The following is a 13,396-nucleotide window of genomic DNA, read 5'->3' on the forward strand; positions in this document are numbered from 1 at the left end:
GACTCAAAAGTCTGACCCACAAGGCAGTGGGATGACGTAGGGTTTCGTTCGGGGACCCTGACCCACGAGGCAGTGGGAGAATGTAGGGTTTTCTTTGGGGACCCTGCCCGGAGCCGATGACTCAATAGTCTGACCTGCTCGGCTGCAGGGGGTTGGCCTAACCCGAGGGCGCAGGGAATAAGGCATTACTGTCTCATTCCTGATGCGGCTGCGCACAGCAGGTGCCTTTTGAGCAGCACCGGGCTCTTTGGTTTTAAAAGTATTTCGACCGTATCGGATAATGCGCCGGCGGTCACGGTCAACCGTTGGGCGATCGGAGTGTGCGGTTTTTGGGGCCGTCCTTTTCTAACCCGTCCTTCCTGGGGGAAGGCAGCATCGCTGCTTCCATAAATATGGACATGCTGGTCGCCTGGGGGGAATGCCTTACTGCCTTCACACTCCTGTCGCAGAGGACAGTACGACTTTACCCTCAGACCGCCTCGTAGCACGATTGCTCGTAGTACGGGGTCTCGCTGCTCCCCTTTGGCCTTCCTGGCATGGTTGCACCTTGTGGAACGAAGTTCCAGCCAGTGTAGCCCGCCGGATCATTGCAGCATTGAAGCCCGACCACCACGTCAAGGTGGCAGCTTTAGGTCGGGAAGCTGCCTTACTCGCTTTGGGTTTCTCTTACTTGCGGGCTCGGCAACATATCACACTATGGCAATCCCACAGCATTGAAGTTACTGGACAATCCCAACAACCCTCAAACACATTTTCAAATTCTGTGGAAAACTAATATTCAGCACAGGATTGCAAGAATTACAAATTATCAAGTAAATATGAAAACATGACATTTCCCTCCAGAAAGGATGTATTTCGGCCATTCTTAAAAGGAACAAACGAACCAACTCCAAGTAAACTTTTGAACACAGAATGAGTCGTTGCTTTACCAGCTGATATGACTGCAAGGGAGTGTACACAGTACGATCACGGTGCCGGGAGAGGTATATCACATGTGTGTTTTAACCAAGTATGCGATATCTGAGTCATGCCTTTAAAGACCAAAAAATGGGGAAGTACCGAAACAACGCAACGAGAGAGGGAACAACACAACGATAAGCGAGTAATCTCATCCATCTACAATGGCTTGTATGTGACCTTGTAGCGTCCAGTGACGTTTCCGATTGGCTGCTGCCTTCGTTTGCAGCAAACGGTGCAGATAACGTACTGAAAAAATAAACATATGGGACATTGGGAGTGACGTGATTCAAGGTGCATGCAAAAACTAATTGAGATTCTAATCCGGGAGCATTGAAATTAACTTATGAATGGACAAACCCAATTTAGACACCAGTAGGTATAGGATTCTCCTGGATTTTTCAACACAATAAACCTTTTGAATAAAGCAGCGCACACAGACAGCCCAGTGGGTAATGTCCTGGACTCCTGTTTCCACGAGCCAGGTTCGAACACTCGCATGACCCATTCAAAACGTCTGCCAAAACCCATCTTAGAATTCGTTCCACGTGTTATTTCATTAATAGAAGAGGCGAAAGAAGCTTTAAGAAGACGACCTGCATTGAAAGTAACGCGTAAGCTGATTTAACTACATATCCAACTCCCTTGAGGCTTTCGATCAAGAAACAGTAGAAAATATTGCCTGAAAGAACGAATTGTAATCTTCCAAGGACAGTCTGGTGTACCTCAGCATTACTAATTCGATCTTCCCACCAGGTCTGACAAATGCTTCGTAGGCACCGATGGTGAAACACTGATATCTTTCATTTCCTCTGTGCGTGAGCAACGTCTCTGACCCATAAGCGCTGGACTCGAGTTACAGTTCATAAACAATGCATGTACACGGCCATACCGGGGTTTGAACTCCATACATCTGATACGCGAGGCGGCCGTGGTATCACCACTCCACCAGCACATGCTAGACGCACCAGAAATATTATCACTGAACAGGCGGACGTGTTTACGCCCAAGTGATGTGAATAGCTTTGCCTGGCACCTCGTAAGACGATCCAGTAACTGGATTGCTTGTGTTGACCAAGTGACTTGCCTGTCAAGCAGCGATATGGACGCTTGAAACCTGAAAGATCTAAGAATGGTTGCTGGCACTTCTTGGTTCAAGAAAGTGCATAGTCTAGCTAGACTAGTCTACCATAAATCAGCCGCAAAGCCGGGGGCAAAGCGGAGGTAAAATGCTAAGTACATGCAGAACATTACAGCAACAGGGATGCCGTTTCACGTACTCAAGGGAAGGTTTGTTGGTGGGTTATTTAATGATATTGTGAAACTAATATACATATTTCTAACGAAACTAGGGTCAACCGCTGGCCCTTACATCTGTCTTTTATTCGAATCGCTCAACTTCGACTGTTGTCTGTGGGTTCAGAACTGTCACAATTAATGAATCATTACCACTATGCCATTGTACCTCGAAACGCCACCACACTACCAAACTAAAGGAGTTTCCAGCGGTGCTGTTAGATGCTACCGTTCTACGTTCACTTCAGTTTTTTTTAGCGAAAACGAGTCAACCAATTTTTGTAATTCTACTCTAAGAAGACAAAACGACTGTTTTCAAAACAGCAGATATTTTCACATGGAGGTATGGCATCTGAGCACCAATATTTACTACTGGCGTAATTCTCTCGATATTGGGGACTATGGTGATGATAACAATAATAATGACGACAATAATAATAATAGTAGTAATGGTCGCGCAAACCACGTGGACGTCAGCGGATTGCCTTCCTTAGTTGCATTTGAAGCCCATCACGGCGTTAGGTGGGCGAAGTTGATACCTCGTGGCGATGTAAACGCTATTTGGCTCACTGCATCAAAATCAAACATTATCATCCATTTTCAGGATAAGTCCCCTGTCAAACGCACTTTCGTTTGTTCAGCACTGTGGATTTTGGTGAAAATGCTAGGTAACGGTCGGTCCCAGCTTCCAAAGGAAGCAATTTTTAGAGAGGATTTTCTCCTTCGATAACGCCTTTCCTACTTCAGAACTGGCATCATACCGCAGTAAGAAAGGTCTTGCCAAAGGTTAACTAGAATATCTCAGATAAAACCACGGACCTAGAAGATAATCCACAGGCCACTGAGATGATGCCACTTTATTTCAACGCTTCATTAACTCGAAAATCCAAAGAAAAAACGTAACAGGATAGAGGAAGATAGGGTCAGTAAACGAACAGCTGTTCACAAGAAACAAGTGAACGCCGCGAGGTACACAGAGGGCAGACCCGCAATGTGGTTTGGTTCTTTTTCCCACCGCAACCCCTTATTTCTATCTATTTCGGTTGAAAACCAGACACGGATGGGCCGATGGACTGAGGCCTACTAAACATCATTCCAAAAAATCCCGGTGTTTCCAGTAGCCAGTAGCCGACAATATGGTGCGAAAGGTTACCAGCGAAGCGGACAGCCGTACCGGTTCTTTATGGTCACACGAAAATTAATGGGAACAAAGGCCGAAATAATTGACCTGTCGTAATAAAACCGAACCAGCCGTAATCCACTCACCTGATATTGGTAAAACAGAGGTGCATTTGGAGAAGTCGCGCAGCTAAATAACAAATACTAAGACCACGTTCTTAAATACGTCTGTGGTCATTTTCTCACTATAAAGCTGTAAACATAAGCGAGTAAACTTGATGGTTGTAGGGCAGTGAAGCATCTGTGTCGACGTTGGTGCTTCTGTTTCTGATGAGCATGATGAAAGTGGCCATTTTAGTCGCCCCATGGATCAATTGTCAAACTAGTTGGGTTTCCATTTAAAAGAACAATCTCTCAAAGTAAATGAGCAAACGCAGAGAAGCGATTTCCATCTGTCCATTATCTTAGTTTCCTACCTCCATAAAGAATGACAAACATCAGTAGCGTAGCTAAATTCCAGGGTCACGTTTATTGAACGACTATCAGAAACCATTCTGGTGTAATCATACGATGCGATCTGAGAGGCAACTGCAGCAAATAACCGAAGGTTCAATAATGCTGAAAGATACTGACAGGGGTTGGTCAACACCACTGGCATTAGACATATTTGAAATGCAATAACAAATGATTACGAATCCCAAACTGTGGAGTCACGAGCGATTTAAGGGTAAGGTTTTTAAAGGTTTTTTAAAGGTTATTCCTATCCCACTTATTGCAGGGGTATCCTTCAACGACCCTTCAGTTATTCTAAAGTTGTCTAATTACAGTGTCTCGCGTTCACCATCTGACTGTCGCCATCTTCAATTATTGCAACGTGTCACCGAATCTCATCAGCTCTACGGGTTTCTTTGGCTTTAAATTCAGCTTCCTTTTTAGAAATTGGAGGTGGTAAAGCTAGATGAAGAATCCAGGTTCTGGCAAAACCACCGTGCAGTCTACGGATAAACTTGGAAAAGAAATGGATGCCATACGAAGTATCCTCGTGAATGGAGACGTTTGGGGTGACTAAAAGCGACACTATGGACAATAGCCTTTGAAAATGTTCCGTTTTGACCGGCGTCTTCGTTTTGTTTATGAACACAAGGTATCTTGCAAGCATTATATTACCTAGTTTCTATCACGTTTTGTTGGGTCAAGTCTCTCACATCTCGATCCACCTGCATAGCTCAATTCAACAACGGACCCCGTGTGTATGTATGTATACTTTTATTTTCCAAGATGTTTCCGTGTTCCACAATCAACTCTGAAGCTGATGCAACATTGAAGCCGTCAGCAAGTCCTGTTAGAACAAAAATAGTTTGAAAAGACATTTGTTTACAGCTAACTGTTCCAAGGACCTCAAAAAATTGCGCCAGCTAGAATGAACACGATTCGAATATATCAAGACGTATGTCCCAAACATGCATCAAAATCTCATTTTAAAAAACTGCAGGGACGATTTGCCCAAAAACTAGGTGATAGACAAGCGACACTGGCATGTCCCAGAGAAAGGTCGCATCAATAGAACAAGAGTAAAACAAGAGGCTCTATAGCCGGTAACTGCGATAGCAATTAAATTCTGCTGCGCGACCTCACTTAAAGATGCATGCACGTCAAAAACGAAATACTTAGGTTTCCAGCACCAAGTCGAGTACACTGCCAGGAAGTGCAGTTACGAACATCCGCATCCGAAGTGTCGAACGTCCGTGGAAACAGAACGAAAAGAATGACGGCTAGAGCGCTCGTATTCCAAGAAAGAACAGAATGAACACCAGGATGACAGCCAATTATATGTTCTCCAATTTTACCCACTTAAGTATTGCTACCATCGAGGAGCAGATTACTGTCGTGTTTTGCTTTGAATGACCGATTATCTATTCAAGTTGTATTTTTCAAAGCATTGCTCTACACTGAATTTGAATTTGGCCTGCATCGCAGCCGTGCGACCTGTTGGGATATGGGAGTCTCCCAATTCGGGATCAATGAGGAGGCAATCAACACCGGATCACGTGAGGTTGGAACAGTTGCCCTATATGCAGTAAGTCATTCATACCAGCGGTGAATCGAGTGACTGAGTGTGGAGGTCCGCGATGCCCATTGGCGATTATTCCCAGCAAGGATGAAGGGGCTGTAAGGTGTCTCTCGACTTTTCAACACAGACTAATTTTCCTTTTGAGACAGAATATCGACTGAAACTGCAAAACACTCCCACACCCTCCAAAAAAGCGGCTATCTGTGGGGAATGTATGGCTTCAAGGTCACAGGATATTGACTGATGTCGGGATGAGATGACCTTCTTCCTGGTAACAAATCACGTTGAACGGTCAGTCATGACCAAATATACAAAATTTTCTATCAGGCTTCCGTCCTGTGAAGTGAAGTCAATCTATACTTCTCAGCTTTTCGGTATAGAATGATTTCACCTACTGGAATAAGGCTCAATTTCGAAAACCTCCACCCCCTCCCCTGGCGTAGTAATTCTACGCCATAGCACGCAGTACGATGTGATCAAGAAGGGGGCTGACAAAAAATGCAGAACCATGGAGGAAGCAAAAAAGTAATTGAACTTACCCAACAACGTTTCCACAGGAGCAGTACGATGACACACAGGACGCAGATCGACAACAGGACATACTCAATCGGGACGGATGGCACGTTGAACACACTTTGACTGACTGTAACCGGGAAAAATTATGACGAGCAACTCAGCTTAGGTAATAAAAAAACTAACAACCGGAACCAGATTAGCAAGATAAACAAGTAGATTGTTTAAAAGGTTGAATACCTCAATGCGGCCAGACAATGGGAAGTTCAGTCACGCGCACCTATTGGAATTTATCGAGTGCGTGTACAGTTGGACTGGGTGTCGTAGCTTAGGTAGATAAGGCACCAAATCCAACGCAAAGTAGCGCCAATGAAAAGGAGACAAAATGCTATTAGCAATACATACCCATTTGCAAATTAAGGGAAGGACCCATTGACTTAAAACGTTTGCGATATTCTCAACTGAATGTACTACACGAAGTCCACCTCACTCTCCAGATGGTACTATATTCGAGATATCTAGGTACGGTTTTTGACGCAGTACACCACATGTTCTCAGAGAGCCCGAGACTAGTTCCATCTGTCTTGGGACTCATCATCACGTAGACGTAGATGCCTTATGTTCTATTTGAACATTCCACTGTACGCGACTGACAAAATACATTCAATTACAAAATAATTTGGCGGTCGACTAGAACATAAGACCGGTGAGAACTCGGGGACTACGTCTACCTGATGGGTCCCAAGAGAGGTGAAACCGGTATTAGTCTTAAGAGAATATATAAATGCTGTCGTAGCACAGAATAGTGTCTTTTCCTCGCGTTGACCTTGTAGAACGCGCAAAAAGAAATATAACGGTCGTACAGCTATGCCAGAGGACAGTGGTCTAAAGAACAGAGACCGAGAGAGAATTTTTCAAAATTGTACCAAATGCACCTTTTGTTGATTGTTCACTTGAATAGCATTCCTCATCAGACTGAGCTGTGAGAACAGCATGTAAGCATTAATACGACGGCTGCAGCTGCTTCAGGCTCCACCAACCTAGACGTACACCTATACCAAACTCTTTGCTTTTGGGGTTGCAAGTCTAAACTCAAAAAGATAGGCTAACGGGAACGAGATGTCGTTACTCATTTCTTGTACTCTTTGTAAATTCGTTGCGAGGTCATAGAAGAGTCGTCTATGAGGTCCATCTAGTCTACCTGCATTAGCTCAGGAACATCATCCACCCTTTTGACTTGTCCATCCACATTTGTACATCGGAAATAGCACTGCAAACAGAAAACAAATCCGTACAACAACTGACTAATGTGGTTGCTTCCCTAACACATGCACATCCTGGTGCTAACTAATTTCTACTTTAAAAGATGTGAAATTCTCATGTTCAACTGTTTTCTTCAAGGCTAGATCAAGGTAGCTCGACTCAAGTGACAAAGAATGTAGTAATCACCCACAAAACAGAATTTTGGGCGAGGATTGTCGACTTCCCTTGAGAATGATTTACTTTCTGAGAGCGTGGAGATACACTAGCTGATGACTGAAAAAAGCCCACGTGATGAATAAGGTAGCTGCTGAGAAGTGAGTGAGAAACTACATAGGGGACATTACGAAGAAGCTGCTTGTGCCATCGGAATCCAATGCACTAAGATTAGAATATCCAGTGTGTTTGGGGGCAATGCGATTGTCTCGTGCACCAAGGAAAGCGTGTATATAGGGGATTGAAGGGCTGAGTACCATAAGAATGCATAATTGTCCGTATTTTTTTTCAAACAAAGACGAGCAATATTCACATTCAACAGAAGTACACAAATAAAACTGTCAAGATAAATGCATCGACCAACGGGGACAAAGTTAAGCTTCGCAACGATAAAAAAAATTTTCAATCTAAAAAGCTCTTCATGCGGAAAGTGTATTAGGGATAGTCAGTAGACCCAGTAAATCCTACAGCTTCAAATCGTCGTTTAGCTGTAGAGCCCCTTCAAAGCCTAGCTGTCATACCAATGGAAGGAGGCACGAGGGTTGGGATAATCCCAGGTTACTCAAGCGTAGACAGCAGCAGTCGATATGCTGAGATTGGGTTCGAACCACGGGCCTTCCGATCCGTCAGCTAGCGTCTTAATCACTGAGCCCTCCAAAGGGAAAGAACTGCTCTTGATGTGTCGTGCTACTGACGGACAGACCAACATGAGAATAAAAAGACATTCACGTTTCCTTTGTGAATTCAGTTAATAAGACGCTACGAAACCCTCTATAATCGGGTATCCTTTTGTCATCAAATACAAATGAGAGCACTAGAGTCAAAGAAGACAGGGTTCGTACACTTAGGTTAGAACATGTCACACAAGATTGCCAGTTCTGAATAGATCAACGAGAAAGATGCAACTATTTTAGCACAACGAATAATGTTACTACTGGGAGAGCAAAACGAGATGACATTCTGATGTCAACATACAACGGACTAAAGGGGATGTATGAAACAATGGTCGTCGAAAGAATCTTTCAAAATTCTTAGTGTGGCTGATGGGCTCGCTGTCTCACTGAAATACGAGATCATATAACTACCCTTACGGGGAGTGTCTGCAAAAAGATACCTCTAAGAGGGACCTGCACACTAAAAGTTGAAAAATATTTTCTGGGTAAGGGCCACTTGCTAATGAAGATTGCTCATTGGGGATGATTCCAGGAGGCACAGAGTAGAGCGCTGAATGTGTGCAATATAACGCATCACACGCGTGTCGGGTAGATCACCGTGCATGGCGAGTTGATAATGCCTACGGAAGCTACTGACTCGCATCGATTATACCTGACTGCCCGCCTAAGCTTTTCAAAAGTCATAAAGTGAACTGGGTTGTGTCATTCCGGAAAGCTGGCGGTTAGCAAAACGGGACCCCAACTGGTCGTTCATAAGCCGTAGGGACGGGGCTGTTGATTTCTCGGTCTTCGAATACTGAGGCAAAACGATCGCGTATGTCGTTGTTCTGTCAACACTTACGGAGGGCTTTCTGCACGTAAGCTAGGAAGGTTAGAGCATAGAACAAGCAACCAATTTACAGTTCAAAGTTTTGGTGCCACTACAACTCGGGTGAGAGTTTCTACCTTCATCCGGGAATTAGTACTTCACAAAAAGGCAACGGTTTCGAAAGACATCGGGATATTTACCAACCTTCTCTTGTGTGACAGACGATGTAATTTGAGCTGAAAATATATGGACCCGGTTCATCAGACAGAAATTGTAGTAAGGTATAGTTGTGCAGGAAAACCAAATGGTCGATAAAATACGTTGAGACCAATAATACCGAATGCTCCTCACGTTCATTTCCCTTCACTGTACTTTGATCTATTCTATTTTTCGAGGAACATGTCATAATTGCAGTGGAAAGGGGACTATTTTAAGCAGCCATGAGGGGACCATCTTGTGGTTGAGGTATCTACTGGATAACTCTGCAAAGGCTTGTGCACACTGCGAATTTTTTATTGTTTGACTGACGTGTTCAAGGATCGCCTTATGTGCAGTTTACTTCAAACCACCTAAGAAGTAGAGTAATCGCTCACTACTAGGGACCACTCCAAGGTCAATGTTGCAACCACGCTGCAACAGAGCTAAACAGCAAATTACATTTCCGGTAATCTGCACAGTAAGCCAATGCTCGGAGGCGAGCACATGGCTAGCCCTCGAGGGATGGCCAGTCTACGGGGAATCCTGCCTGACGGGGAACAGTGGTGTGGACCCTTCAAGAGAACGGTCCTTCTTGAGGGAATTCTCACTAGGGAGATGCATTTTCAATGTCGCCAGAAATTGATCATGTTGAATTCGTAGTGCTGAGCCCATATTGCGCAGGATAACGGCGAAAAGATAAGCGCTAGGAACAAGGAGAGGTGCTCGTGTGCATTGCCAATAAGTCTTAACAATGTTAAAGTGAATTAATCACGCCGCAACAGAGAAGGAAATGGTTTGTTTGTTAACACAGGATTGTAGAAAAAGGAGACCATCCAAAGCACCATGGACGGATGTCAGTATGAGAAATGAAGTAGGCAAGCAAATATCGCAAACATCAGACCTTTTAGACCTATGCAACCAGTAATAGATTGACAAACAAGGAGAAGATTACCGGTGTTGGGTAACCCAATTTACGTGCAGAGAGGCACGTGCTAGCTACTGAAAAAGTCAGTACCACGTCACTTACGTTCAAGATATTGGTGTCATTTTTAGTAAGTACACCCAGAACTCCTCAGGACCGATTCCACACCATGAAAGGAAGAGTGTATTCACCTGAATATCCGGAGTAACCACAACATCTGGCAGTTAAACCAAGGGCTGAGGTCGACTCAACTCACAGATAATCTGCCATCCTTTAACGCGCGAATGTGTTATCTGCCAAAATTTTGAGTGGATACACACGATGCATGTTAAGGATCACGGATACCAGTGAAAACACACTTCAAAAATTTAGATTGTCCACGGTCAAATCTGCAGGGAAGGTCGAGCAAATAGTAATGCGACCAAAATGGGGGAGATACCAGCCACTTCCAAAACGTTCCCCTCTTTCGATCGTCACAAGGCCGGGAGTGTGTTCTCTTATAAAGTGTATTCTGCTTTGAGTGGAGAACCCGTTCGCTTCTCTGCAACGACGGGAAAAGTCTAATCACCCGCAGTAAAAAAAAACAATCTTTGAATCAGTTTCTTCATAGAGTCCATTCGCAGAAAGCTCACTGCATTCGAGTTGTACACAAGGTACGAACCGTTATCAGTTGCACTATAGCAGATGGTTCTCAAGTATATGCGCTTCCCCTGACGATAAACATGAAGAACATATATTACAATAGAGGAAAAGTAGCGAAAAACTACTCGACCAAAACAATAAACTTTGGATTTATCCCTATACAAGCACAAAAATTATGGATAATAAGGTATGCCGCATTCCACCTTGGTGTGAAAGAACAGCCACCTGCAAAACAGACTTCTAGCACTCATGCGTAACGTCAGCTAAAAATTTGTAAAAGGTTAAGCTAATAGGCAATAGGCTTGGTTGGCAAATAGAACCAGGGGTGAAAAATGACAGTTCTTACTTTCAGGATCGTCTTCAGCGCGTCGAACCGATTCGATGGTTGCTTTGGGCAGTTTGGATAACTGTGAGTTAAGCACATCAAGGTTTTTGAGATTGTTTTTTTCTGGTTCACCGCCTACATCATCTTCATCTGAAATACCAGGTTCACGAACATTATCGTCGGACATTTGATTGGCAGGAGACTTTTGCTTGGCTTTAGCTGCTTCCATCGCTAAACCTAATGATGACAACACTTTTTCAGTAAACGGATTCTGTTTAACTTGGGTTTCCAGGTTTCCAGAAGCCTTAGATAATTCTGTCATACCTCGAAGGTTATCATTTGTGAAAGAATCTTCAGGTAGTTGCGGTGCTTGATAGGACTCGCCATGTTTGCCTGACTTCCATTCGATATTCTTAACAGGCTCTTTGGGTACCCAAGTAGGTTTTACACCAAGCACTTTAAAAGATCCACCAGTTTCCGTCACACTTGTAGCATTCTTACCCGAAGGGAGTTTTGTGGGAGTAGGCTTGATATTTTGTGTCCCAACATCAGAGTTATTTATACTTGGCTGTAGTAGCGGTTGATTTTGTACAGCATTCGGTTTGTTGTCCACGGATTGATTCACTAGCTCTTTACCACCCAGCGAGCCCGCATGAATTTGCTCATCTGGTTGTTCCACTGGCTCCGCACCCAACTTCTGAATAATTTTCTGAGGTTCCACTTCGTGTAGACTTGTTTCCTGAGTTGTGTTACCGGTGATATCAACATTTGAGACTGAAACCTGATCATTTGGTGAACTAGCCTGAACACCAGTGTTCGAGAGTGATCGGCTTGATTGCATTTTGAATTCATCCTTACGTCGCTCTTGATGACTATCTCTCAGAGACACATTCCCGTGATCATCGTTTGGAACCGGCAACCGCGTATCACCAACGACGGGGGTTCGCGCATTTGCATTCGACCGATCTTGTCTGAGAGGCTGAACTGGATTGACTGGTAAAAATGAAGCAGCTTGGGAGATGTAAACGATCGCATAGACTGAAAAATAAGCCATTTTAGGAAGTCAAACTAAGGTTCTTGATTACAAAATCTACATCTGATAAAGAGAATTCAGTGATCAAAGAGGTTGCGTCTGAAAACTCTGCACGATGCTTGCAAACTATAGCACAAGGAATGTGGTTGTGAAAAATAGAGGCAAATGAAAGTAGTATCAATTTGCTAATCTAGAATCATGTATAGAACACTTCTGTTCCCTTAGAAAGGATTTTAAACGAGGCAGCATTAACTGCCTGGAATGCGATGTAAGTAACTCTACAAATGTAGTTTTCTCATTCATATGAACCTGGAATTCAAAGCAGTTGTGTGTAACAACTGCCTACGCGATTCATGTTTGTGATGGCAGTTGTCAACATACGGCGGTCGGTATCCTTGATACCGACCGAATAGTAGACCCAGTGGCAAACTCAAGAATTCGCGCGCGACTTATGTTGTGTGGCTTGCCACAGTCAAAGTAAGACATTCAAGAGGATATTTATGGACTGTTGTGGATTAGTCTGAACAAACACACTTCGTAGGTAACCCCATCACTAAACGAGACACAACCATGAATGTTACGGATTCGAGACTACTAGGAGTTCCCTAATGGTATTCACAATCCACCTATTGCATACACAGGTACCTTTTGAACTATGTCTATTCAATTCGAACATCGGTGGATGGGCTGTTTTATCTAATGATGCAAGTGGTGTGAACCGAAATATATTCAGCTTAATCAGTCTAAGGTAGCTGAAAGTCAAATCATTCATGTGTGGCATCCGGCCAGTATATGGTTGTCAAGTAAGCCACAAAAAACCCAAGAAGTTCGGCTGCAACACACGCCCCACCACACCTGTAATACAGCTCGTGGGTAACACATCAGATTGCAGGCTGCCCAAGGTCTCGAAGAAAGCTTTTTTAGCCCGGATCTTCATCTCGTGTTCACTGTAGGCAGCATGACACTAGACAGTGCGTATAAAGATTTCAAAACAGCCAGCACAAACAGTATGGTCATGAAGGAACGCACCTGCAATGTACAATATGGTGAACATTGCAAGCCAGTGGGTGGAAAGGTTTCACATAAATAATACGAGCTGAAATCATAAAAAAAATCAAGTTTGAGGGACTAAATATGCTGAGTCTGTTGAGTGCATGTCGTTTAGCCAACAAGATGTATGAATCCTATTTGCGCTTGAAGAGCTTTGATGTGGACTGTGTACAGCAAAATAATATAACCACGACCTTCCACTAATGCACTTCACGAAAATTAAGGAGCCTGAAAATGTCAGTTTGTGTAAGCGTAAAAAAGAAGCAGTAAATATGTCTGGGTGGGTTTTGACCAGAAGCAAGTTAGGTAGAT

At 43.7% G+C, this 13,396-nt stretch overlaps 2 protein-coding genes across 2 annotated transcripts in view; one reads left to right on the forward strand and one right to left on the reverse strand.

Moving 5' to 3' along the window:
* The window catches only part of T265_09966 (hypothetical protein), a gene marked incomplete at both ends in the record, with an annotated part of 42,643 nt that extends 36,757 nt beyond the window's left edge, over window positions 1-5,886 (forward strand). The window contains 2 exons of the mRNA XM_009176203.1: window positions 5,310-5,449; window positions 5,824-5,886. Of these exons, the coding sequence (XP_009174467.1) occupies window positions 5,310-5,449; window positions 5,824-5,886 (203 nt within the window). The remainder of the gene's footprint in view (window positions 1-5,309; window positions 5,450-5,823) is intronic.
* On the reverse strand, window positions 841-13,130 carry T265_09968 (hypothetical protein; the record flags this gene model as incomplete). Its single annotated transcript, XM_009176205.1, has 4 exons — window positions 841-1,206; window positions 5,983-6,086; window positions 11,023-12,039; window positions 13,064-13,130. 4 exons carry the CDS (start codon window positions 13,086-13,088, stop codon window positions 1,117-1,119), a joined length of 1,236 nt encoding a protein of 411 aa, XP_009174469.1.
* Between the last annotated feature and the right edge of the window lie 266 nt (window positions 13,131-13,396).

This window comes from Opisthorchis viverrini (assembly GCF_000715545.1).
Source record: "Opisthorchis viverrini unplaced genomic scaffold opera_v5_321, whole genome shotgun sequence".
In the NCBI taxonomy this organism is placed as follows: Eukaryota; Metazoa; Platyhelminthes; class Trematoda; order Opisthorchiida; family Opisthorchiidae; genus Opisthorchis; species Opisthorchis viverrini.